The following is a 26,500-nucleotide window of genomic DNA, read 5'->3' as shown; positions in this document are numbered from 1 at the left end:
CCACTTTCCTCTCAGTTATCACAAAGTAATTCAGCTCCCTTTTAGAATTTGATACAATTCTGGCATCCCCATCCTTAAATTCCTCATGGAATATAGAGGATAAATCACCAGATTCATCTCCTTCTTTCTAGTGTTTAGATAAGTAAAGATGTGTTAGCTGCTTTTCTTTGCATTGTTTGCAAGAAACCGCGTAATATTTTTTATGTTCCTAACCCCTTTGTGATTTTATTGCAGGCTAGTTTATATCTTCTGTAGGATTCTGTATCACCTGATAATTTATATGCATCATGTGCATTTTTCTTCTCTGCCACTAGTCTTACCAGTTCATCTAATATCCATTTAGGTCTAGGCCTTGAACAGTATTTTTAGTTAGTACAAAGAACCTAGTAGCTCCTACAATTACTTCCCCAAATGCATCCCGTTTAGAATTTGCTTTTGTAACATAAGTTGGACCTGCTACATAGAATTTAAAATTTGTATGAGACCATTTTAGTAACCTTTATGAAAGCAAATGCCTTTCCCTTTACCCTTGAGGATAGCTACATCTTTAAATAGGTCCAACATCAATACACTATGAACACTGCCCACCTAGTGGTTTCTTTATCCAGAGATTCATAATTCAAAGAGTTGCCGCTAAATATTAGATCAAGAGTATTGCTTTCTCTTGTTGCCTCTCTAATACGCTGCTGTAAAAAACAATCATCCAGTAAATCCACAAAAGCCTTGCTAGTGTGCGAATGGCCAATCCACAAGTTTCAATATCTGGAAAGTTAAATCCCTTTATAAGAAGTTCTGATTTATTGCCCCACTCTTTGTCTGTACATCTGCACTGCTCATCGCAATCATTAGGCCTATAATACGCTCCTAGTTTCATACATGTTTTCCAATTACATGTCACACCAAATTGACTGAGCATTGCACCTGATCACCCATGTCAACTGGACTGGACATACTGCTTTAGATAGATGTGTTTGCTTCTTAGTTAAGAAGCACATAAAATCTCCTCCTTCCTCTGTCCAGAGGCCAATCACTTGACATAAACAATACAACCTAACGCTATACTGCATGGACATATTTGCCATTGCATTTATGAGCTTTGCTGGGTAGAGTATCTTTGCACACAGCAAGGTTGTGATAGTCTCATCCTCTCTCACCTTCACACACACACACACAAAAACACAGAAAGAAAAGTCCTTTCTGTACATTTTGCTAACATGGGACATTTCTGGTGTGGGATGTTGTTTCCATAATCATCTCTTTTGAATAATGTGGGATTTTTGTTGATATAATAGGGGAAACACACTCCCTTTCTGTCTCCTTTTACTTCTTTGCTGTTCTACTTCTCATTGGGGGGGTGGGGGTCTCTGTAGTGTCATAACTATTCCTAGCCAGCTGTGTCTCTCTCTCACTCGCTTCCCCCCCACATTATAAATATAAATCATAGAAATGAGAGCATCATTGGATTCAAGGGAGGTCCTTGGACTGGAGTTGTGAGAATGTATTCCCAATTCTCAAATGGAGATCAGAAGGTGACATGAGTAATTTCAGCACTCTTAGCTTAATGTCCGTTCTGGAAAAATAATAGATTCACTGGTTAAAGAAGTAATTCAGAATCATGTAGGCAGTAATGCAGTTATAATCCAGTCACAGCATAGATTTCTAAAGGGGTGGTCTTGTCTGACCAATCTGATTGGATACTGATCACAGTATCCAACTTAATTACCAAGTGACCAAGGAACTGGATGCAAAAAAATTATTTTGATATCATATACTTGGATTTCAGAAAAGCTTTCGATACTGTTGCACATTAAAGACTGCTTTACAAACTGGAGCAATGCAGCATTAAGAGCAAGTTGCTGCTATGGATAAAGGGATGGTAGAGTGGGAGAAGACAGAGTAGTAATCAATGGACATTGCTCTTCACGGACTAATGTTATTAGTGGAGTTTCCCCCTCAGAGGGTCAGTGCTGGTCCCATTGTTGTTTTCCATATTTGTTAATGATATTGATGAAGGTATATATCAGACTTAATGTCTAAGTTTGCAGATGATACAAAGGTTGGCAGGGAGGTTAATGACTGTAATCAGGGTGAGTTACTGCAATAAGAGCTAGGAAAATTAGGTTGATAGGCTGAGAAATGGCATTTGAAGTTTAACATTGACAAATACAAGGTACTGCATATGGGTAGCAGTAATCCCAGATTAACATAACCATTGTGTGGTACCACACTGAAGAAGTGTAAAATGAAAAAGAGCTGGGATAATGTGCAGTCATATATGAAATTCTCTGAGTAGTGCAGACATGCTTACAGGGCAGTTTATGGAGTTTTGTCAATGATATACAGAAACTTTGCTAGCAGGTATCAAGAGGTAATTATCCCCTTGTACAAGACCATGGTTAGGCCATATCTTGAGTACTGTACACAGGTCTGCAGGCCTCAGAGGAAGGATGTAGATCTACTGGAATGGGTGCAGAGAAGGGCAACCAGATTGGTGAAGGGAACAAAAGGGTGCTCTTAGCAAGAAAGGCTTTAGTTTTGCAATTTGCAGCATCTGGAGACTAGGCATCTGCAGGGAGATCTGATTGATGTGTTTAAAGCCTTGAATGGATTGAGTAAGCTAAATGTTGATGGCATTCTTCCTCCTGAAACTACACACGAGGGACATAAATTCATGTTGAGGAAGGATAGTTGCGGGATAGATGTGCAGAAGTTTGACTTCAGTCAGCAGGTGGTTGATTGTTGGAACGAACTTCCATCTGGTGTTGTGGAAGTGGGTGGTTTTAATAAATTCAAGGAAGAACTAGACAAATTCTTAGATCATATGGATGGATGAAGTGTGTGGTTATTTTATTTTTTTGCTGATGCTTTATGAGCCTGCTTTCTTGCATCATTTGCCACTACACACCAATTCTAATATATATTTTCTGGGCATGTTTCCTTTCCCCATCAGGGGTTGAGCTTTCCCCACCGGAGTTTATAAAGTGACAAATGGCCAGCCTCCTCGTAGCAAAGGACAGGTACCAGGAAGCTCTTTCGTGATGTTACCTTCTTGCCAGCTAAGAAGCTAGTCATATACAACGCTAACTCACATTACTCATACTAAACACACAAGACTGGCTTTGCTAAGTTAAGCATCAACACAAGAGACAGACTGTGGAATTGGGAGGGGGAACCTCCAGAGCAACAAAGACAGCGACATTCCTTTCTGTACACACTGTGCTTCCCATATTCAAATTTTGTATTCCTATAGTTCAGTGACACCATGTCTCCAATATCCCCATAATTTCTGCATTTGACAACTTGACCACTACTTCCAGTTCATCAAATTTATTTACTATGTTCTAGCATTAGTGTACACACATGTATACATGCACTTCTTTTAACTCTTACTGATGTCTAAGAATTTGTCTAGTTCTTCCTTGAATTTATTGAAACCACCCACTTCCACAACACCAGATGGAAGTTCGTTCCAACAATCAACCACCTGCTGACTGAAGTCAAACTTCTGCACATCTATCCCGCAACTATCCTTCCTCAACATGAATTTATGTCCCTCGTGTGTAGAGGAGGAAGAATGCCATCACTTGTATTTTCTTGTTCCATGAGGATCGTCAGCAGACCATGAAATCGTCAACACCTTGCTTTCCAGGCTGCTGTATATTCCAACAGACGTAAAGAATCACTTGCACCTCTACCTGCAGGTGCTGTTCATCTATTAGCATGCGTATACCCACCTCCTAGCACACATAGCACCGTGATAGCATCCGCAGATATTCTTGCATCTCTTCCATTTAACTGTATTCCATCCATGTAAAAACAGTCCTTAACAAGCACAGACCATGCTGAGAAAAACCCTACCTAGTGAGCCTTGCTGTCTCTCAGGGTCAAATTGATTAATAAGTCTCATCTTCTTCCTCCTATCATGTCTGGACAGAATTGCAGATACTTTTCAATTTTAGTCCCCACTTTTTCAAACTCAACTTTTTCTCAACCTTGCACTTGTTAATTAAATCCTCAGATCTCCTACTCTTGATATCAACCAAAGTGGAGAACGGTATCATCTTTAGTGCCTTTAAAAAATGATGCTCTATGTCAAGTACCCAACAGACATAACCTTGGCCCATTCCCTCTGTCCTTTTTGCACAGCATATTTTCTATTTTCCTGACAACTGTTGCTTCCTGTGGGAGTATGGATCTGCACTGTGGAGGATGTCATTGTGTTGTCTAATGCTGGAGCGTGGGGCTCTAGCATTGTGCTGGGCAACTGAATGCTTGATGACGCCCTCTCTTTTAATCCTTTAAAACCTCAAATAAGCACATTAGAATGCTGGAATTGTGCTTAACCTCCTCCTCCTCCTCCTGCCCTCAAACACACAAAAAGACATCCCTTATGGCTCTATCTCATCCTACTAAAGGTAGATTCACACAAAGGGGGCAAGTAATGCACATAATATAATCCTGATTCATAGTAGAACACTCTTTGACAGTTCACCCCAAAATCAAAACATTCTCACTACTTTGAGCTCCTTGCCATGATTTTAATATATATTATTTAAAAACAATACATGAAACTAGAAATATGAAAATAATAATGCTATACTAACTTGCTTATTTAGACAGCAGTACACACTGTACATATTTTAAGTTATGTACCATGTAATACAGTTATGTTATAAAATCATGTTTGTTTTTGCTATAAATTTATAGTTTATGGACTTAATAAAATACTCTGTTGATTACAGAACTACATAGTAAAACTACCAAGTATAGCCTATATCAGGGGTGGCCAACTTAATTTGTGATGCAATCTACTTTTTTCCTTAAAATGTGCCGTGATCTACCATCTCAAAAATTTCATTGCACATAGTTAAAAAAGTTAATCAACACATATTGAAAAATGTTGTTTATAAATTTTAAAATTCAATACAATTCAGAATTCTTGTTTTAAATTCATACGTATTTAAAATTTTAATTTATGCAAAGTTTGTGTTTTCATGTCATCTGCCAAGCTTTCAAAATTGAGAATATACTGTGATAAAGCTAACCGTAAAGAATCTTCTGTATGCAAGTCTGTAAGAGCACAGCGATTCCTCGTCTTTGTTTGTTTCAAATACGAAAAGGCTGATTCACATAGATATGTGGAACCAAAACAGGAATTTAAAATTTCACCGCATTTTTTTACATTTGGGTACTTTTCTCGGTAAAAATATTTCCAAAACTCTTTTTCTGATGATCTGGCTTTTAGGAAAATATTGTTTTGCAATGTAATAATTTTATTTTCAAGTAATATTTTCTCCATGTGAAAAATCAAAGCGATTTTTTTTCTGCAATTTGTATCATATCTAAGTCGACATTAAATGGATAAGAAATATATTGAATAATGTCTTCAATTGTTTTAAAATCACTGAATCTGGTTTCAAAATCGTCCATAACAGTCTAAATTTCAGAAACATATTTCTCACTATTAATTTCAAAAACTGGATATTTTTGCAAATGATTTTGCATATTTGCAAAATGGTCGAATTTTTTTTCTTTAAGATCCTTAGCCATTGCCAAAAATTGATATTTATATGCAGAAATACTACTAATCATGTCACCCACATTTTTATTTTTTCCTTGTAATTCCAAATTCAGATCACTTAATTTACTGGTAAAATCTGCCAAAAAAGCCAGATCACACAATCACTCCGTATCTTGTAGCTGCTGATAATCATCTCCACTTTGATCAACAAATTTTTTAATTCCTATTCAAAAAGAAATTTTGAATAGGAAAGAATAAAAGTAAATATAAGAGAGATGTTTGTGAGTGTAGTATGTTGTTTATGTCAGGTCACTTTGCCATCAGAAAGCAGCTGAACTCTTCAACTGCAATCTGATGCCCGTCCCTGGCACGTGGAGCCGGACCTGGTTCTGTCTTTAAAAGCTGAAGCGCCAAAGCGCAATTAAACACTCAACAGAGAGAGTGCTAGACTGTTGAGTGCCAGCTGTCCAGCCTTGGGCCGCCCAAACCCAAGAACTGAACAACAGCCGAACAAAAAAAAAAAAAAAAAAAAAACCACTTAAGTGGTCCATGCCCAGGAGCCCCAGACCCGACCAAAAGCTTCAACAAATTTCAAAAATCTCTGTGGTCCATGCCCAGGAGCCCCAGATCCGACCAAAAGCTTCCAGGTTTGAAGCTCCCAAGCCCTGATGCAATCAATGAAGATTCTGGTTGTAGACGGCCAATTCAATGTCCGTGAGGTTTCGTATGATAGATCTTTTAGGGAACACAGCATTTGCATACTCTTGTAAGGCCTGAAAGTTGTTAACTCCTTGCACCAATCCATGTACATTATCTTCATTAAAATTAGCTATCTGTTTTCCCAAAAGACACCATTCAGCATTATAATAAGGACAAGAGAACAAAATATGCTGCCAAGTCTCTGCCGCTCCATAAGAACACCATGGATCCAGCTCCAACCCTCGAGAATACAGTTTATCTCTGATCGACCCATGACCTGTTAGCAAAAAACTGGTATACATAGATGGACAGAACCACGACGACACCGGTTTAGTAATGGCAAAATCTGCCACAGGAATGATCTTCCTGGTTATCTCTCCCACCTCTGAAGAACTCCACCGTGCTCTCCATATTCCGACCAACCCAGTCCAAATTCGAAGTTTCTCCTCCTTAACTGTAGCTGTAAGGTTCATTGACATCCCTAGATATTGTGCAGGAATACCTTTCCGCATCGCATACATCATTCCTCTATAGACCACATGTAAATCCAGAGGTAACAATCCAGCAATCACCTGAAGTGCCACCGTAGACACAGTCCGTGGTGCATACAAATAAGTCAGTATCATAGAACGTTGCAACGACATTAACTTACGTTGGATTCTGGCCTTGAACACATCCGCAATCCATACACCGGCAGCATAAGCAATAATTGGTAAAAAGATCGTCTTGTAATATAAACTCATAGTTTTTTTACTAAGACCCCATTCTCTTCTTGAAATTCGTACAACTGAGTAAATAAACTTCTTTATTTTGTCATTCAAATGTGCAACATGTAAATGGAACCTCATCCTATCATCCAGTATCACCCCCAAGTACTTAATGTTGGACACAAAAGGAATTTGCCTTCCGTTTAACACTACTCTAGGTGGGCGGTTATAATTAAAATGATTTTTAAATACCATGAATTTAGTGTTTGTGGATGAAATTTTCAACTTGTTCAAGGCAGCCCAATCAGCAAGGTCCACCAAAACTTCCTGTATTCTATGCTCCAACACAATTCTAGATCCACCCGGGACCCCCACAATCAAATCATCCGCGTACGCCACACGGAAACAACTTATAGCTAGAGACTTCTGCAACCACTGATCCAGTACAGCATTCCAAAAAATTGGACCCAGCACTGATCCCTGTGGACATCCTCGGCCTACATAATAGCTATACATTAGGTGCTTCGCACATACCTTTACCAATCTATCTCTAAAATATGAACGTATTACTCCATATAAATACTGGTCACAACCAGACCTCCTCAAAACACTCAGAACACTCTCCCACCACATGGAGTCAAAAGCACCTTCAAAATCTACAAACACAACCAAAACATATTTCTCGGAAGAGGACTTCACACGATTAATTAATGTCAATATTGCCTCCTCGGTCGAATGACCCTTCTTGAAGCCAAACTGAAAATTCGATATAGAATTACCAACAGTCAGGACGTCAACTATTCTAGGAAGCAATAACCTCTCGAACAGCTTACCGAGGTTTGATAAAAGCGAAATTGATCTATAAGCTCGAGGATCGTCACGAGGCTTACTGGGCTTGTGTAGAATCTTGAGAAGAGCCACTTTCCACGATCTCGGGAACACTCGCTCCAACAAACATTTATTATACATTTTGAGCAATACATCTGGGCAGACCTCAAAAAACTTCAACACAATTTTATTGTCCAGTTATTAATTCAGCAAAAGCAATGCTTACCGATTAAAACACTTTGCATTGCGTGAACTGGAAAATATTCTGTCTGAACAGCTAACATAGGATTCCCGAATGAGGAAGTTGTTTCCAAAATAACCGGACAAACACACCACCTTTTATTGCTCTGTTTGGTTATATCCTTATAAGAATCAGTTTTGAATGCCTTTGTGATATTTCTCTAATGCTATTTCTGGAGGTTACGACCATAAAACAAAAACAATTTGAACTTTCCAGTATATTGGGCTTTTCTGTTAGTGCAAGCTAATTATAAACTGGTAGTAAACTCAATCTTATTGCATTTGCAATAATACCGACAGCTGGAATTCTGTGGTATTTTACGTTATTATGGTGAAATGTGTTTCTCCTTCAATGAAATCTTCAATCATGCAAAGAAAAACAAAAATAAATTTTCAAAATTTGCTCTTCATTCCTATTTTTGAAGCTTCGTAAAAAAAAAAAAATAAATAAATAAAATAACGTGCTGGTAGCGAAACCCGCTGCGCAATATAAAATTTTGGTAGTAAACCTGACCCCGCAAATTGAGGGATGACTGTACGGTAATACCCCGACTTACGCGAACTCGGAGTTACGCAGTTCTTGATTTCTTCGTTTGGTGTATATCTAAAATTAGCTTACCAGTGATTTGGAAGTCAAATCTTAAAGCTTGGGTAACAGCTTCCGTTTTTGACGACTGGTTTGGTCACCACTTCATACCCGAAGTCGAACGTTATTGCAAGTCTAAACAGATTCCATTTAAAGTGATGCTTCTTATTGACAATGCACCCGGTCACCCTCCTGCCACCCTAATTAATTTCGACCCACTTGTGAAAGTTGTGTTTTTGCCTCCAAACACAACCAGCTTGCTTCAACCGATGGACCAGGGAGTCGTCAAAACATTCAAGGCTTACTACACGAGGCGTTCGTTTGTACATCTGAATGAAGCTATGAGACAAAATAGTGAGATATCTGTTAAAGACTTGGAAACAATTCAATCTTTTAGATGCCATAAGAATCATTGAAGAATCTTGGGATGAAAATCACAAAAAAACATTGAATGGTGTCTTGAAGTAACTCTGTTCATTTTTTTTAAAAACCGAGATGAAAACAACACCAGAAACTGATTGTGTCACTCATGTGATAGAAGAAGTTGTTAATCTTGCCAGGCAATTAGATTTGGAAGTCAATGGTGATGATGTCAATGAGCTGTTGGATTCACATAGTCAGGAGCTGACAATGAATGAGCTCAGAGATGCGTGTGCAAAACGTCACTGAAGTATCCGACACTTCAGACCCAGTTCCACCAGAAAAGCACATGACAGTTGCAAGCGTGACAGAAGGTCTCAGCTCAATTGAAAAGGACTTAAAAATTTTAGAAAACATAGACTCCAACGAAGAACGTGTTATAGCTACAAAGTAAGAAATAAAAAAATTATTAGCTTGCTACGAAGAAATTTTGCGTGAAAAAAAAGAAGGCGCTGTGTCATCAGACGAATTTGTTAAATTTTACGAAGCCATCGACATCGAAATAACTTTTTTACGTAACTCATTTATTTTCTTAATACATATTTTGTATTGATATGTATAAAGAACTGCAATTTTATTAAATATTTTTCTTCTAAACTAGTGTTTTTGTTAGTCCTTGGTCCCAATTAAACAAAATTTATATGTATTTATATGCAAAGTTGTACCCCGACTTACGCGAATTTGACTTAAGCAATTTACGTCGGACCCACCTATCGCGTAACTTCGGGGTATTAAAATATAATACCCTGATATTTAAAATTCATCGTGATCGACCGAAATTAAAGCTGCGATCGACTCGTTGGCCACCCCTGGCCGATATCATTCCTATAACAATACAACAATGATGGCAGAAGTCAGCTTTGGTTTTTTTAAGAAAGTTCAAAGGCAAAGTAGAGAACAAATATATACACTTCATCAGATAAATACAAATAATAACTACAGTGGTAATTTTAAATAAAAGTTAACAAAAAAAAATTTTTTTTTTTTTTTTTTTTTTTTTAAACAATACAGAATGTTTCACTTAACTGCTTCCAAAAAGCAATCCAATATGAAGAACTTTTTCTAATGCAAATGATATTGCTCTAAATCAGAGTTAACTTTTCTGGAATGGAGTGCTGTCCACATTAGGTTGAAATTCACTTTATGTGGGCACTTTCCTTCTCCATACAAGATGAAATTGCTATTTATAGTGAATTTTTTTCCCTTTGAAGTATATAAAAAATAGTAATGCTTCCACATCTTTTTCTAGTTGATTAGTTGAAAATCTAAAATTGTGGACATGTCAGATTGCAGTGCATGCTTTTGTGGTGTGAGTATTTGAGTGGTCGTTTTGAGAAATGGTTAGAAATCCTGACACCAAGATCTGTTATTTCAGCTAAATACACTCCTCATTGGGAACCTTGTTTCAGTATTATGCTATTTCACTATAATTTACTCTTTTTTTTTTTTTTTTTTTTTTTCTGCCTTTTTGTAATAATTTATTGTATTTGGCATTTTAGGGATGAAGCAGTTTCACCATTTCAAAATCTACAAAACATTTTGTGTATAGAATTTCCATCTCAATCAAATGCTACTGCTGAGGTAAGCCTAACTTCTGTTTTGTTTTGGATGCACATCCTACCCTCTATATTTGCAAACTCACCATTCACGAACTTGCTTATATGTGAATCACAAATTTCCTTGGAATAGTTTTCAGAATGGACTACTCTTTGATACAGAAATTTGACTTCTTTTCAGGCATTGTAAGCCTGAAAAGAAGTCATTTAATTGAGATATAACTATCTCACACTGCATCATCACTCAAATGCTAATATCTCACAATGTATAAATTTTATTTTTGGATATTTAACACAATTGAAGATTAACTCTACATGGATCTTTAGAATTATAAAATAGATAATGCCGTATGGCCTCACTGAATTTACAAGAGATGAAGATGACTGTCTTCTAATTTCATGTTTTTATGTCCAGCAGGATTTGAACTGCCTAACTAATGCAGTGGTGTTATCAGAGGAGAACAAGTTTGCTTTCTGAACAAGTTTCCTTGATATTCCACTTTCAACAAATGGCTTTGCTGTTTAAAACCTATTTCAGGATTTATTCATCCTTCATCAGATATTAGTGGTCTCTTAAATAAATGAAGGTTAATATATGACGATGCCATTTGTTTGAATATAGTGAAATACTAAGACAACTCATGAAAGAAAAATTTTTCCCGTTAGCAACAAGGCCATTGCGTTATCTAGGCAGTTTAAATACTACTAGTAGCAGACACACATGAAAGGACAAGAAAATCCTAATTGGATATATATGTATGAAAGTTTCTGCATCAGTGTTGTTTACTAGCACAGCAATCTATTGTGAAAGCCATGAAAGTTTTTTATGTTCAACCTCGTGTTAGTATAATTAGGAATGGGATGGAGCAAGAAACTCTTTTAAGTTCCCTATTGCTAATTATCATTAGTGGTGGCAAATAATGCAAGAAAGCAAGCTCATACAGCATCAGCAAAAAATATAAAAAAACTAAACTTCCAATTTCACCTATTCATTTGCTCCAATAGTTTATCTAGCACTTTCTTGAATTTATTTCAGCTATCAGCTTCTACAACTGTCTCAATTTCAATTTGTGTTCCCTCAATGTCTGGTCTGAGCAAGAGGAAGGTTAACATGAGCATTGAGCTTTCTTAATCCATTCAAAGCTTTAAACACCTGAATAAAATCATTTATTGGAATGAGCAGCAGCCTGGAAAACAAGGTGCAGGGGATTTCAGGACTGCTGGGAGTCATTGTGGAGCAAGTAAATACATGGGCTGTGTTAGGGTAACTAAGAATAGGAACAGGTGCATGCTACTTGCCTGTACACCAATACTAGGAGTTTGGTAAATAAATTTGATGAATTTGAGGTGTTCGTCACAACATCAAAAGCAGATATTGTTGGGATATCAGAGATGTAGTGTCACACAGATATAAGGAATGCAGAAATGGAATTTGGGATAGCAATGTGCACAGAAAGGATAGACAGGATAGGAAGGGAGGAGGGGTTATGCTATTAGTAAAGAAACACAAAATCCAAGGAGGTACAGCCAGTTGACATAGGTGGACAGAGCAGTGTCAAGTCAGTTTGGTGTGACATAAGCATTGGGAAAGCAAAATTGGAGAGTAGGAGTGTGTTATAGGCCCACTCTATTTCTCTGTACAATTGTACAGAGAAATAGAGTGGGCCAATAAAGTAGATTATCTTATAATGGAGGATTTTAATTAATTTCCTAGATATTGACTGGAATTTATGGGTTGGTCACTCACACACTAGCAAGGCTTTTATGGATTTGTTGAATGATTATTTTCTACAGCAGCATGTTCGAGAGGCAACTAGAGAGAGTAATACTCTTGATCTGATTATCCGTAGCGATTCTTCATCAGAGATAAAGGGAATGGTTTTTGCTTTCGTAAAGGTGACTATGGTGGGACCAACTGACGATGTTGCCAACAGCAAATTCAAAATGGGACGGATTCAAAGAATTAATCTTGGAAGCTACTAGGCTTTTCATACCAACTAAGAAATATTGTTCAAGTTTTTGGCCTAAATGGATGTCAGATGAACTAAATGGCAGAGAAGAAAATTGCATGGGATACATATAAATTAACAGGTGACATGGAAGCCTCTGATAGATATAAGCTGGTCTGTAACCAAGTCACAAAGGAGGTTAGGCAGGTAAAGGCAGATTACGAGAACTCTTTGGCAAAGGATGCAAAGAAAAACAGCAAAGAGTTCTTTACTTATGTAAACTCTAAATTGAAGGGAAAGAATCAGATTGATCCATTTCATATCAATGGTTCTACTGTTGATGATCCTGCTCAGGTAGCTAACAAACTAAATGAATAATTTGCATCTACATTCACACATAAGGAGTTATTCAGGGAGGGGAATGCCAAAGGCATATTAAACTCTGGCAGTGAGCTAGATTGATTTTGAAATAAATGAGAGCAAAGTGGAGCAGAAATTGTTGAAGATAAACATAAGAAAGGCACCTGGGGTGGATGGGATCTATCCAGTTATATTAAAGGATTCAGCAAAGGAAGTAAGCAAACCATTAGCCATAATTATGAGAGCTTCCCTGGGCACAGGGAGGTAACCATTGACTGGAGATGTACAAATGTGACCTCAATTCACAAAGGGGAATCAAAGGGTGACACGAGTATTACAGACCTGTTAGTTTGACTTCTGTTCCAGGGAAATTAATGGAGGCACTGGCTAAAGAAATACTGCAGTATCAACTAGACAAAACTTCAATTATAGCTCAGACACAGCATGGGTTTGTTAAGGGGAAGTCTTGTCTGACCAAATTGATTGGATACTGTGATGTGGTCACAAAGGAACTGGAGGCAAAAAATAATTTTGATATCATATATTTGGAACTTAAAAAGGCTTCTGATACTGTTGCACATATAAGACTTCTGCACAAATTGGAGAACTGCATCATTATGGGCAAATTGCTGATATGGATAAAGGGATGGTTGAGTGGGAGAAGACAGAGAGAGTGGTAATCAGTGGACACTGCTCTTCCTGGACTAATGTTATTAGTGGAGTCCCCCAGGGTTCAGTATTGGCACCTCCGTAGCCAGGTGGGAAGGAGCAGCAGTGCGTAGCACACCCTTCTTGATTAAACCGGGGTTCGAGCCCGTGACCACCAAATACGGAGGATGCGGAAAGGTCAGGGAATGACCACCGCATATCACTGGGCCAATATGGCCTTAGTTGCTAATGCTCCTTAAAAAACCAAACAGCAAACCAAACCAGGGTTCAGTATTAGTCCATTGTTGTTTTCTGTATTTATTAATAATATTGATGATGGTGTATCAGGCCTAATGACTAAGTTTGCAGACGATACAAAGGTTTGCAGGTTGTTGTTAATGACACTAATGGCAGTATGCTACTGCAACAGGATCTAGAAAAGTTGAGCAGATGGGCTGAGAGATGGCATCTGAAGTTTAACATTGACAAATGTAAAGTACTGCATATGGGAAGCAGTAACCCCAGAGTAACATATTAACCGTGTGGTACTACACTGACAAGGTATGTTTGTGGCAAGCGGCACCTGGGATTTCTCCCAACTCAACGTGTGTTTCACTGTATCGAGGACAGTACACTGTCAAGCGAGAGACTTGAAAGTGTGTGGACCGTGTCTGTGCAGTGTGATATGTTGTGCCCATTGTTTGACCGGCTTATTGGCCGCTAGGCCCCTAGTGGGGCCTGACGTTGCCCATACCCTGCCACGTGGAGGCCAGCCGGGTGTATCCCGTATCACAACAAATTGCTCTGGCAGGTCCTGCCACCTAGTTTCCTGGGATTTCAGTGGCTAGGACCTTAAAAAAAAAAAATTACGCATTTGACATTAGTTCTTAATGGAATTGCTGTTAGGAAATTGCTGGTTGGGTTGAACGCTATAGAGATGTGTTAAAGGCCTAATAGGTCAGGCAAAATTTTGATGTTATTAAATTTAGACGTGAGGCTATGCGCTAGATAAAAGCTAATAGTGTTGTTGTCTTAGAGATTTAGATGAAACCGGTGGAATTTAGATGTTGATTAGAATTTGGCAGCATTGTTAAGGGTGTACCTTGGTCGATTTAGTGAGAGGGGGAAACTGAAGACAGGGGGGCAGATAGAAGAATAGGGATGATAGAGTAGGCATCCCCAAAGATGTCAGTGGAGACGAGCCCCACCAGGCGAAGTATGGGGGATAGACAGGGAGGAGAGGAGACAGAGATCTGTCTCCCCCCGCCTGGGGATGGGGTTTTAAAGGGAACCAGGTTAGAGTACCAAGTTCAGATCGCCAATGGCAGCAAAGCCGCAGAATGTCTTCATCATTGTCATATCCAAGCAGTGTCGAATCTGGGATGAAGGCCAAGCTGCCCATCCCACTCCGGGGGGGTGGGTGGGTTGTTGTTGTTGTTATTTGGTTTTTAGGAGCATTAGCAACTAAGGCCATATTGCTCCGGGAATATGCGGTGGTCATTCCCTGACCTTTCCGCATCCTCCGTATTTGGTGGTGACGGGCTCGAACCCCGGTCTAATCAAGAAGCGTGTGCTACGCACTGCTGCTCCTTCCCACCTGGCTACGGAGGCGCCCTACAGAGGGTGGGATGTGTTAGCTGGCAGTGGGGAACCCACCAGGTGAGAGACACATTTATTCCATTCATAATCTGCATTCTCACTCTACTTGCATTCTTTTTATTTTTTTATTTTTTTTTTATTATTATTATGGTAGATGACTTTCATCAACCGGTGAAATACCACCACTTTGCTTGGAGGCTTGAAGTGGTGAAACCCATGTTTAGTCTCTAGAGCAAAGTTTCCGGCATCCCCCCCCCATACTTCTCCTTCAACCCATGCACGGTATTAAGTACTATAGGTTTTGATACCTTTCGTGTTTGGGGTTTTCATAAAAAAAAAATATATATATATATATATATATATATATATATATATATACAGTGAAACTTCTAATGGACATCTCTCTATAACGGACATTTTCAAATTCGCCAACTCTTCTCTATTGGTTTTAACGTGTTTTCAGCTTCTGTCTAGCAGACATTCTCTGTAACGGACGCGGACAGGCAATGTGCACTGTTTCGTTTAGATTACCACTTAATTTGATCTCCACATAAAGGACAACGGGCGAGCTCATGGCCCTTTTTCTGGGAACTTTTCTTCCACGTATTGCCTCAATCGTGTTTATTTTCTATTTCCGATTCTCTGAATTTTATCAAGGTTTACGTCACAGTTCTAAACCCTTTTTCAAGAATTTTAAGGCACGTGTAAAACTTCTGATAAATTCGGTGTGTGCAGGGGGGGAGAATTTGATCGGTCTTTCGTCTTTTGAGTTTTAGTTTTCAGTTTTGTTCAGTGCCGTGTGAAGTGCACAATGCCTTCTCGTAAACATTTAACTTTAAAAGATAAAGTCGAACTCATTAATGCGTATGAACGGCAAAAAAATAGTGTTCGCAATCTCGCTGCAAAATTCAATATCGGGAAGATGCAGGTAAGCGACATCCTAAAGAAAAAAAATTAACTGCTCAAACAATTTTGGCAACACAGAAATGATCAGGTTCAAAAATCATTCCCAAAAACTGTTGGACTTCAAATTGACAATGTTACGTATGAGTGGTTTTGTTGCGCACATGATAAAAAAATTCCCATTAATGGGCCTATTATTAGAGAAAAGGTTTTGGAGGTTGCGAAATCTATGGGTGTAAATGAGTTCAAGGCTTCTGTGGGATGGCTAGACAAGTTCAAAACTCGGCATAAAATTTCTTGGAAAACCGTAAGTGGTGAAGGTGGATCTGTTGATACTGGGGTTGTAACAGAGTGGACCGTCAAATTGGAAGATTTATGTCGTGATTTTGAAGCTAAGGATATTTACAACTGTGATGAAACAGGGTTGTTTTTTAAAGCTCTTCCTGAAAAAACAATGAGTCTAAAAAACGAAAAGTGCCAGGGCGGAAAAATTTCTAAGGAACGCTTGACTGCACTATTGTGTACAAATATGCTGGGAGACTTTGAACAACCTCTTGTTATAGGAAAACCACAAAATCCTCATTGTTTCAAGGGCATAAAGTTGAATCTTTTGAATTTTGACTGGAAGTCTAATAAAAAAGCGTGGATGACACGAGATATCATGAGCAAATGGATAAGTCACTTTAACTAAAACATGATTCGTCAAAACAGAAAAATTATTCTTTTCATGGATAATGCTGGATCTCACCCGCACATTGAATTGTCCAACATTCAAATCATTTTTCTGCCACCAAACACATCCGCAGAATGTCAGCCCTTGGATCAAGGGATAATAAAAAATTTTAAACTTCACTACAGAAAACATGTTTTAAGACATCTCATTGCAAATATGAACGATGTAACATGTGCGAGTGACATTGCAAAGAAAATCAGCATCCTAGATGCGGTTCATTCCTCTTCAGTAAACGCAATTAGAAAACAAACTGTCGTGAACTGTTTTGTAAAGTCTGGCTTCTCAAACGCAAAAATTGAAGTTGTGAACAGCAATGTGGAGCACCAAGAAGAACAAGAACTTCAACATCTGTTGATAATGTACGATACTTCAGCTACAAGTGACCCTGGCTACAAAGATATAGACTCGAACCTCACTGCAGAAGATGGTGCTCTAGGTATCAACGACATTATCATGCAACTGTATCACCAATTCACAAAGGAGGTTCAAAAGGTGACACAACAATAGACCTGTTAGTTTAATTTGATGTGTTCTGGAGAAAATAATGGAATCACTGGTTAAAGAAGCATTGCGGGATCATCTAGACAAGACTGCAGTAATAGTTAAGACACAGCATGAGTTTTTTAAAGGGAGGTCTTGTCTGATCAATTTGATTTGATACTATGATCTGGTGACAAAGGAACTGAATGCCAAAAATAATTTTGGTATCATATACTTGTATTTCAGATAGCTTTTGATACTGTTGCACATGGAAGACTGCTATACAAATTGGAGAGGTATGGCATTAAGGGTAAGTTGCTACAATGGATAAAGAGATGGCTGAGTGGGAGACGACAGAGAGTGGTAATCAGTGGACACTGCTCTTTGTGGAAAAATGTTATTTGTTGAGTTCCCCAGGGTTTGGTGTTGGCCCGTTGTTGTTTTATATATTTATCAATGATATTGATGAAGGTATATCAGGTTTAATGTCTAAGTTTGCAGATGATACAAAGGTTGGCAGGGTTGTTAACAACAGTAAAGACATTATGCTACTCCAACTGGATCTAGATAAGTTGGGCAAATGGTCTGAGAAGTGACAACTGAAGTTTAACCTTGACAAATGCAAGTATTGCATATGGGTAGAAGTAACCCCAGAGAAACGTACCAACTGTGTGGTACTACACTTAAGGTGGTAGAAAATGAAAAAGACCTAGGAGTAATTGTGAAGTCAGATATGAAGTTTTCTGAGCAATGCAGACAGGCTGCCAGGGCAGGTCATGGGGTTTTGTCAATGATATATAGGAATTTTGCTAGCAGGGAAAAGGAGGTGATTGTCCCTCTGTATAAGGCAATGGTCAGGCCACGCCTTGAGTACTGCATACAGGTCTGGAGGCCTCATTTTAGGTAGGATGTAGATTTACTTGAGTGTGTACAGAGAAGGGCAACAAGATTAGTGAGGGGAATGAAGGGATCCTCTTACTAAGAGAGGCTTAAGTTCTGCAAATTGCAGTGGCTGGAGACTAGGTACCTGCGCAGTGATCTGATTGAGCTGAATTCTAATGGGATCCTTCCACTTGTTCAGTTTACGAACCTAAGGGGGCATAAATTCAAATTAAGAAAAGACAGATGTAGAATAGATGTGCAGAAATTTTCCTTTAGCAAGCGGGTGGTTAATTGCTGGAACAAACTTCCATCTGTAATTGTGGAAGTTGATAGGTTAAATTCATTTAAGGAGGAACTGGACAGGCATTTGGAGGGAATGGTGTGATTTTTTTTTTTTTTTTTGCCTGATGCTGCATAAGCTCATACACTTGCTTTCTTGCATCACATGCCACAACTACTACTGACAAATGCAAAGTACCGCATATGGGTAGCAATAACCGAAGAGAAACATACCAACTGTGTGGTACTACACTCATAGAAGTGGAAAGTGAAAAAACCTGGGGTAATTGTGCAGTCAAATATGAAATTCGCTGAACAGTGCAGATGGACTGCCAGGGCAGGTCATGGTGTCTTGTCAATGATATATAGGAATTTTGCTAGCAGGGACAGGGAGATGATTATCCTGTTATACAACGCAATGGTCAGGCCACACCTAGAGTACTGTGTACAAGTCTGGAGGCGTCATTTTAGGAAGGATGTAGAGTTGCTAGAACGAGTACAAAGAAGGGCAACAAGATTGTTGAGGGGAACAAAGGGGTGCTCTTACCAAGAAAGGCTTAAATTCTGCAAATTGCAGCACCTGGAGAGTAGGTACCTGTGAGGTGATCTGATTGAGGTGTATAAAGCCTTGAATGGGTTGAGCAAGCTGCATGCTGATGGGATTTTTCCTCTTGCTCAGATTAAGAACCTGAGGGGGGGGCATAGTTTCAAATTGAGGAAAGACAGATGTAGGATAGATGTGGGGAAATTTGCCTTTAGCCAGCGGGTAGTTGATTGGTGGAAAAGACTTCCATCTTTTGTTGTGGAAGTTGATAGCTTAAATAAATTTAAGGCTGAGCTAGACAGGCATTTGGTACAAATGGAGGGGTGAAATGGGAGGGTTTTTTTTTTTTTTTTTGGCTGATGCTGCGTAAGCTTGCTTTCTTGCATCGTATGCCTTTGCTAATGCTAAGACGTAACATATTAACAGTGGAATTCCATCTGGTTTTGCAGTCTAGTATTGGTTTCCTACACTTTTCTCTTTTAATGTGTTTAAGCATAGAAGGGGTTTGCAGCTTTTTCACCACTGCTTGTGCTTTTGCCAAGGGAAGTTTCAATTCATCACGTTTCAGAACACCTTTAACAGCCAACTGCAGAGAATGTGCAGCAACGATCAGATACCATAATACCCTGAACACGTAGGTCATGGAAATTTTCTTTACATATATTTGTATCATTAGAGTATATAGTCTCAGATTCTTCGATATCTTCAGTATCATTATCTTCCCTATCGAGTTTTCCAGAGTGTACCCGAGGAGAAAGTAATTTGAATAGTAATAGTAATAGAGGCATGTGATGCAAGAAAGAAAGCTCAGTAGCATCAGCCAAAAAAAAAAAAAAAAAAAAATCACACAACCATTCCCTCTAAAAATTTGTTCAGTGCCTCCTTGAATTTATTTAAGCTATCAACTTCTTCTACAGCTATCTTTCCTCAATTTGAATTTATGCCACCTTAGGTTCGTAATCTGAGCAAGCACAAGAATCCCATCAGAATTCAGCATGCTCAACCCATTCAAGGCCTTATACACCTCAATCAGATCACCTTGCGGGTGCCAAGTCTCCAGCTGCTGCAATTTGCAGAACTTAATCTTCTCTTGGTAAGAGGACCCCGTAAACTGTTACAAAAATTATATTTAAGAGACATATGTTAACAAGTTCTTGTAACAACTCAATAATGCCAAATGTTCCAAAAAACTACCGAAGTATGTACATAAAATGAACAAAAACATTATTGTTCTTCTACACCGTTTCTTTTCCTCTTCCATTTCTACTATTACTTTCCCTCTACCTTTTTGCTTTTCTACGTCTAATAGGGATAAGTGGATAGCAGACTTATCCTTTATTTCTTAAATATTACATAACACTTAACAGTAAATAAGAGTGCATAATCTTTTGATTAGCAGCAGGGCTACGTTATTGATTTTTTCTAAGCTTATCTGCCACAAAAAAGTGATAAATGCATAGCTTCACACCTATTTTTCTCTAAAACTGAAAATTGAATAATAATAAATAAATAAAAATCAAATAATCAATTTTAAAAAATTGAATAATGCACAATTTTGTGCAAATGCAGCATATTAGTACGCAGCAATTGTGAAAAAAAAAAGCTAAAGATAGCATCCTTTTAGTTATATCTCATATTGTGAATACCTTCACAACGAGTTTCCATGAAATTGTACTACTTTGAATAAGTAATGTTTCTCTAGTAGAGAAGACTACTGTTACTTATTCTCAGTGGGCACTACCACCCAGACGGCACTGTTTCAAGCCTTGTTTGTGTATGTGTGGGATAATAACTCTATTATCCACTTATCCGTATTAGACGTAGAAAAGCAAAAAGGTAGAGGGAAAGTAATAGTAGGAATGGAAGAGGAAAAGAAACGGTGTAGAAGAATGAAAGGGACGATAACTCCAACCACTTAAAAAAACTCAAACTCCTCGAATAGGCAACCCTTCCCCAGTAGAGAAGACTGTTGTTACCTATTCTTGGAACCTCCAGGCAGCATCAGGCTTCCCTGGTGACCGTTTCTGGGTTATTTGGCCCTCCTTCCGTGGGTAGGTACCCTGGTGATGCAATGATGACAAAACCACTATGAAGTATAATGCCATATGAGAGATGCCTGATGGTGTTATAAAGTGAATTAGACAGAAGCACTTTTAGGGTTTAAGCCTAAGGTTGCAAAAGAATTTGAAAACGTACAAGTTTGTGCAAAAGCAGCATATCAGTACACAGAAATCTCTAAAAATATAGTTAAAAATGGCATCGTTTTAATTATATCTCATATTGTGAATATGAGAAAATGAGAAAAAATTGAATATTAAATAAAATATTAAAAATAATAATAAATAAAAATACTGCAGGGAAGTTTTCCATTTATGCACTTAGTTATTAGAACTATATTAATATTAAGCATGCTTAGATATACTGAAGATTCTCTGTAATTCAGTGTACGAGTTTCTCATCATTACAAAATAAAAATTCATCCGATACAAATGAGAATTTCCAAGAGTTATTATAATTTAATTAATAAGTAAGGGTTACAATAAAATAATACATACACACTTACTGAAAACGCTTCTTTTGGGAATCCTTCCTCCACACATAACCTAATATTGCAGCCGAAGTGCACTATGCCAGAGCGGAAACAGGAATGATGAACCCTCAGAAACTAAACATGCTAATCTTTTCAAAGAAAAATGCTAATGAGTAATTCTCCTACACCCTTTCACTTCCTTATCACTGATTTGATTGGTGTTCTGCTGCATTGAAAACATCCCTTCCCGTGTGCCCCACTGCAGAGTTTCTATTCAAATAGCTCAGCAGGGACCCTGTGGCCCACACGGTCCCTCTGCGACGCATTTCTTGGTCAAAGCAATAAAACTCTTTCCCTGCCCCTGAGATGGGCTGCTGATCTGATGCAGTGCTTTTCACGTCTTCTTTGTAACCATTCTAGAAGCCTAGCCATGAATAATGGAAAAAGAAAGAGGAAGGAGTATATGTTTCCTGCTCACTGGATTTCCCTATGAAATATTTTCCAAATTTTCATTTACCTGTAGGCTGTAGTCAATATTTTAACCAAAAACCAAACCACTTTTCCAAAAAATTTTGGTTTGTTTCGTGATTCAGAAAAAAAAAAATTTCCTCAGTGGTTTCAGCTCGGTTCATGGTTCAGAAAAATGGGTTCAGTTTGCAGTTTGGTTTGGTTTGGTTCAGTTTGCAACTCTGCCAGTATGTAATGTAGCTTCTGAAGAAACAAGTTTACTGTGGACCATTTGATTAGGCTGAAAACATCTATCCAAGATGCTTTCCTAAAATGATAACATTCCTGGTGTCCATCTTTTTCAATATGGAAAAGTGTATGACACAGCTTGGAGATTTGGTATTTTAAAAGACCTCTATAGTCTTAGTCTAAGAGTTCACCTACCCATTTTTTATTAAAACCTTTTTATTCCCTCAGGCTTTCCAGATTTGTGTTGGATCCAGTCTCCTTGGCCCTTTTGTCAAGAGTAGGGAGTACCTCAAGGATCAGTTTTAAGTGTTGCACTATTTGCCATTAAAGTGAATTCCATTACTGAAAAACTTCCAACTGTAAACAGTGTCCTCTATGTTGATGAATTTAGCATATTTTCCCAGTCATTCAACGTGAGGTTAAAAAGAATTCAAAGAAAATCAACAAAGACTTTGTTTACTTATGTAAACGCTAGAGGGAAGGTATGAATCATATTAGGCATGTAAATATGAATGGTTTTACTATTGATGAATCTGCTCACGTTTTTGACAAACTGAATAGGTATTTTGAATCTACATTCACATATGAGGAATTTTTTAAGGATGAGGATGCCAGAAGCATATCAGATTTTAACAAGGAACCGAATGATTTTTTGATAACCGAGAGGAAAGTGGAAGAGAAATTGCGGAAGCTAAATGTAAAGGCACCTGGGATGGATGAGATCTATCCAGTTATAACAGAAAGGCATCAAAAGAGATAAGCAAACCTTTAGCCATAATTGTGAGGGCGCATCCTTGAATTCAGGTAAGGATCGTTTGGACTGGAGATGTGCGAATGTATCTCTGATTCATAAAGAGGGTTACATGAGTAATTATAGGTCTGTTGTTGTTGCTGTTTGGTTTTTAGGAGCATTAGCAACTAAGGCCATATTCCTCTGGGATATGCAGTGGTCATTCCCTGACCTTTCCGCATCCTCCGTATTTGGTGGTGACGGGCTCGAACCCCGGTCTAATCAAGAAGCGTGTACTACCACTGCTGCTCCTTCCCACCTGGCTACGGAGGCGCCATATAGATCTGTTATCTTGACTTCTGTTCCAGGGAAATTAATGAGGTCACTGGTTAAAGAAGTAATACTGCACTCTAAATGCATTCCTGTCTACCATCTAGACACATATATAGTCTTGTTTAATCAATTTGATTGGATACTATGATAAAAGAATTGGATGCAAAATATAATTTTGACGTCATATACTTAAATTTCAGAAACGTTTTTCATACTGTTGTTGCTCATAAACGACTGCTATAAAAATTGGAGCCGTGTGGCATTAAGGGCAAATTACTACTATTAATAAAGGGATAGTTGAGTGGGAGAAGCTAGTTTTTATTAATGGGCACTGTTCTTCTTGGACAAGTGTTATTAGTTGAGTCCCTTGGAGTTCAGTGCTGACCCCATTGTTGTTTTTAATATTTATTAATTTTGATGAAGACATTAGGTAATGGCTCATGTCGCATTGTAGGTAATGTGAAGGTTGGCAAGGTAGTTAATGACAATGTTCAGTGCATATCAGGCCAAATGTCTTAGTTTGCAAATAATGCAAGGGTTGGCAGGGTGGTTAATGACAATAATCAGGGTATGCTTCTGCATTAAGATCTAGATAAATTAAGCAGATGGACTAAGAAGTAGCAATTGAAGTTTAGCATTCACAAAAGTGAGGTACTTCATATGGGTAGCAGTAACCCCAGATTAATGTCCCAATTGTTTGGTACCATGCTCAGGGTAGCAGGGGATGAAATAGATCTGAGGGCAATTGTGCAGTCAGATGTGAAGCTCTCTCTCACACAAGAAGTAATTATTCCACCGTTTAATGCAATCATTAGGCTACATTTTGAGTACTACTTACAGGTGTGCTTATAGTCCATAGCCAAGTGGTCAGGAGTGGGAGTGCAGTAGCACACGCTCTTTGAATAGACCGGGGTTCAAGCCCCTGACTACTGAATACGGTCGATCTGCCAACCCACACTGGACCAGCGTGGCAGATTATGGTCCATTTCCCTCAACATGAATTGTTGAGGAGGCTTCCATCCTGCAGTGGGTTGATAATGGCTGCACTTTACTTTACTTTTTACAGGTGTGGAAGCATACCTGTAAAAGCATACCATCTCATTTGCAGGAGATGTAGTTCTATTGGAGTAGGTGCATAGAAGAGCAACAAGATCGGTGAGGAGAAATAAACTTATGCTTACTGGAAAATGCTTTACTTCTATAAATTGCAGCATCTGTAAACTAGACTCCTTCCAGAAGATCTCATTTGTTTAAGACTGTGAATGGATTGAGTATGCTCTCTGCCAATAGAATCCTTCCTTTTGCTCAAACTACACAGCGGAGAATGGGGCATAAATTCCAATTGAGGATGGATGGTTGGAAAAAATTTCTCTAGTCAGTGAGCAGTTGAGTATTGGAACAAATTTTCATATCATATTGTGGAATTTTGTAGTTTGAATAAATTCAAGGAAGAACTAGAACTAGTCAAACTGTTAAAGGAGATGGAAGGTGATTCAATTCCATTTGAAATGCCATGAACCAACCATTACCTGCGCAGTAGCACATCCGTGGCTTGGATCTTTATTTAATGGCAACTGAGTTTAAATTTTGTTAGTAATATAACATAAATTAACAAAATGAAACTAAACACATAGCCACTTAGCCCATTCTAAGAAATAATATTTTTTGAAATTAATCTACTTATCTTAATGAGTATGGTTCCATCCCTGCCTCTTGGAGGAGGGCTTCTACAATTTAGTATTCTTAAAAATATATGGAAAACTGCATCAACATAGTTGTTTAAATAAGTAAACAGTCTTTTATTAGAAAACAGGACAAAAAGGCGATCCCTCTCCTTAACTGCACCAACATCTTTCTGAATTATTCCTTAAATCAGCATATTGCACACAATATAACATTACATGCTCTGAAGTTTCCACACTACCATAGGATCAAAGGTCAGAATCTCTCAGTCTTAATTGAAACAATTTATAAGCCAAGCCAATTGGTCCTCATCACTCTCCGGAGCTTGGCATTCAGAAGTCTAACTTTGTTTTTGAGATATTTGATATGTTCCACGAAGAACAATCTTTCTTCAATTTGAAACCCCAGTAACGTAGTCACTTTAGCATGTCGGATGGTCTCCCCAGACAGCCGTACAGTGGGAAGTCGATTCATGCTTAGTCTGCCTTTTAATAACATCTGCGCTGTCTTACCCATAGATATTTGCAACATATTAAATTCGCTCAAGGCATGTTCTGCCCTGGCCTCAAGCTATGAACAGGAACTTCCCTGTATCAATATAACTAGATCATTGGCATAGGCTATGTACTCTATACCACTTAACTGTTTCTCAAGGAATTCGTTCATGACATTATTCCAGACAAATGGGCCTATCACCATTTGTCTGGAATCCTCCATATACTTCCTTTGTCACTTCACAATATTTTGTTCTTGCTTTAACAATTCTTCCTGAAAAATATTCTCTAAACACTAAATACAAGTTGTTAGGACAATCAACTTTCCTTATCCTAGACAAGATACTCTCCCACCAGAGCCAGTCAAATGCACCTTTAAAGTCTACAAATATTACCATGTGCTAGAAGGACATATCTAGCACAGCCCACTTCCACAGTCTGAACTAATCTGTGTGTGGTATCTTCTGTACTTCTCCCTTTCTTGAAGCCATACTGGCTCAGGGAACACACAGATTTATTTTCATATCTAATCATTAGGCGGTTAATAACTAACATTTCATAAACTTTTCCCAGAACTGAAAGAAGAGTGGGTCAATATGCCCGTCTCATTTCATAATTTGTCAGTTCCTTTGATAATTAATCTTATATGTGTCTCCTTCCAGCTCCTAGGGAAAGCACCCTACCTTAAACATTTATTATATAAAACTATAAATATTTGTGGGTTAATGAATATGACCTGATGATGTTACCAACAGTAAATTCTAAGTGGGAAGCATTCAAGGAATTGATCGTGGAAGCTACTAAAAGTTTCATACCTATTAAGAAATATTGTTCAAGGTTTAGGCCTAAATGGTTACCAGTGAACTAATGAGACTCGTGACAGAGAAGAAAAATGCATGGGATGCATATAAATTATCAAGACACTCAGAAGTCTGTAATCAGGTCACAAAGGAGATTAGGTAGGCGAAGGCAGATTACGAGAAATCTTTGGCAAAGAATGCTAAGAAAAACAGCAAGGATTTCTTTACTTATATAAACTCTAAAAGGAAGGGGATGAATCTGATTGGTCCACTTGATATCGATGGTTCGACTGTTAATGA

General features: G+C 38.2%; 1 protein-coding gene across 1 annotated transcript in view; it reads left to right on the top strand.

Annotated features, from left to right (window-relative positions):
- The window catches only part of Fancl (E3 ubiquitin-protein ligase Fancl), a 202,065-nt gene that overhangs the window by 138,216 nt on the left and 37,349 nt on the right, over nucleotides 1-26,500 (top strand). The window contains exon 9 of the mRNA XM_090375427.1: nucleotides 10,501-10,582. Coding sequence (XP_090231553.1) covers nucleotides 10,501-10,582 — 82 coding nt within the window. The remainder of the gene's footprint in view (nucleotides 1-10,500; nucleotides 10,583-26,500) is intronic.

The sequence above is a fragment of the Mastigoproctus giganteus genome, chromosome 6 (genome assembly GCF_048544385.1).
Source record: "Mastigoproctus giganteus isolate SK-2022 chromosome 6, ASM4854438v1, whole genome shotgun sequence".
NCBI classification, from domain to species: domain Eukaryota; kingdom Metazoa; phylum Arthropoda; class Arachnida; order Uropygi; family Thelyphonidae; genus Mastigoproctus; species Mastigoproctus giganteus.
The sequence above is the reverse complement of the archived record's forward strand: the minus strand, read 5'-3'. Positions and strand labels throughout refer to the sequence as shown.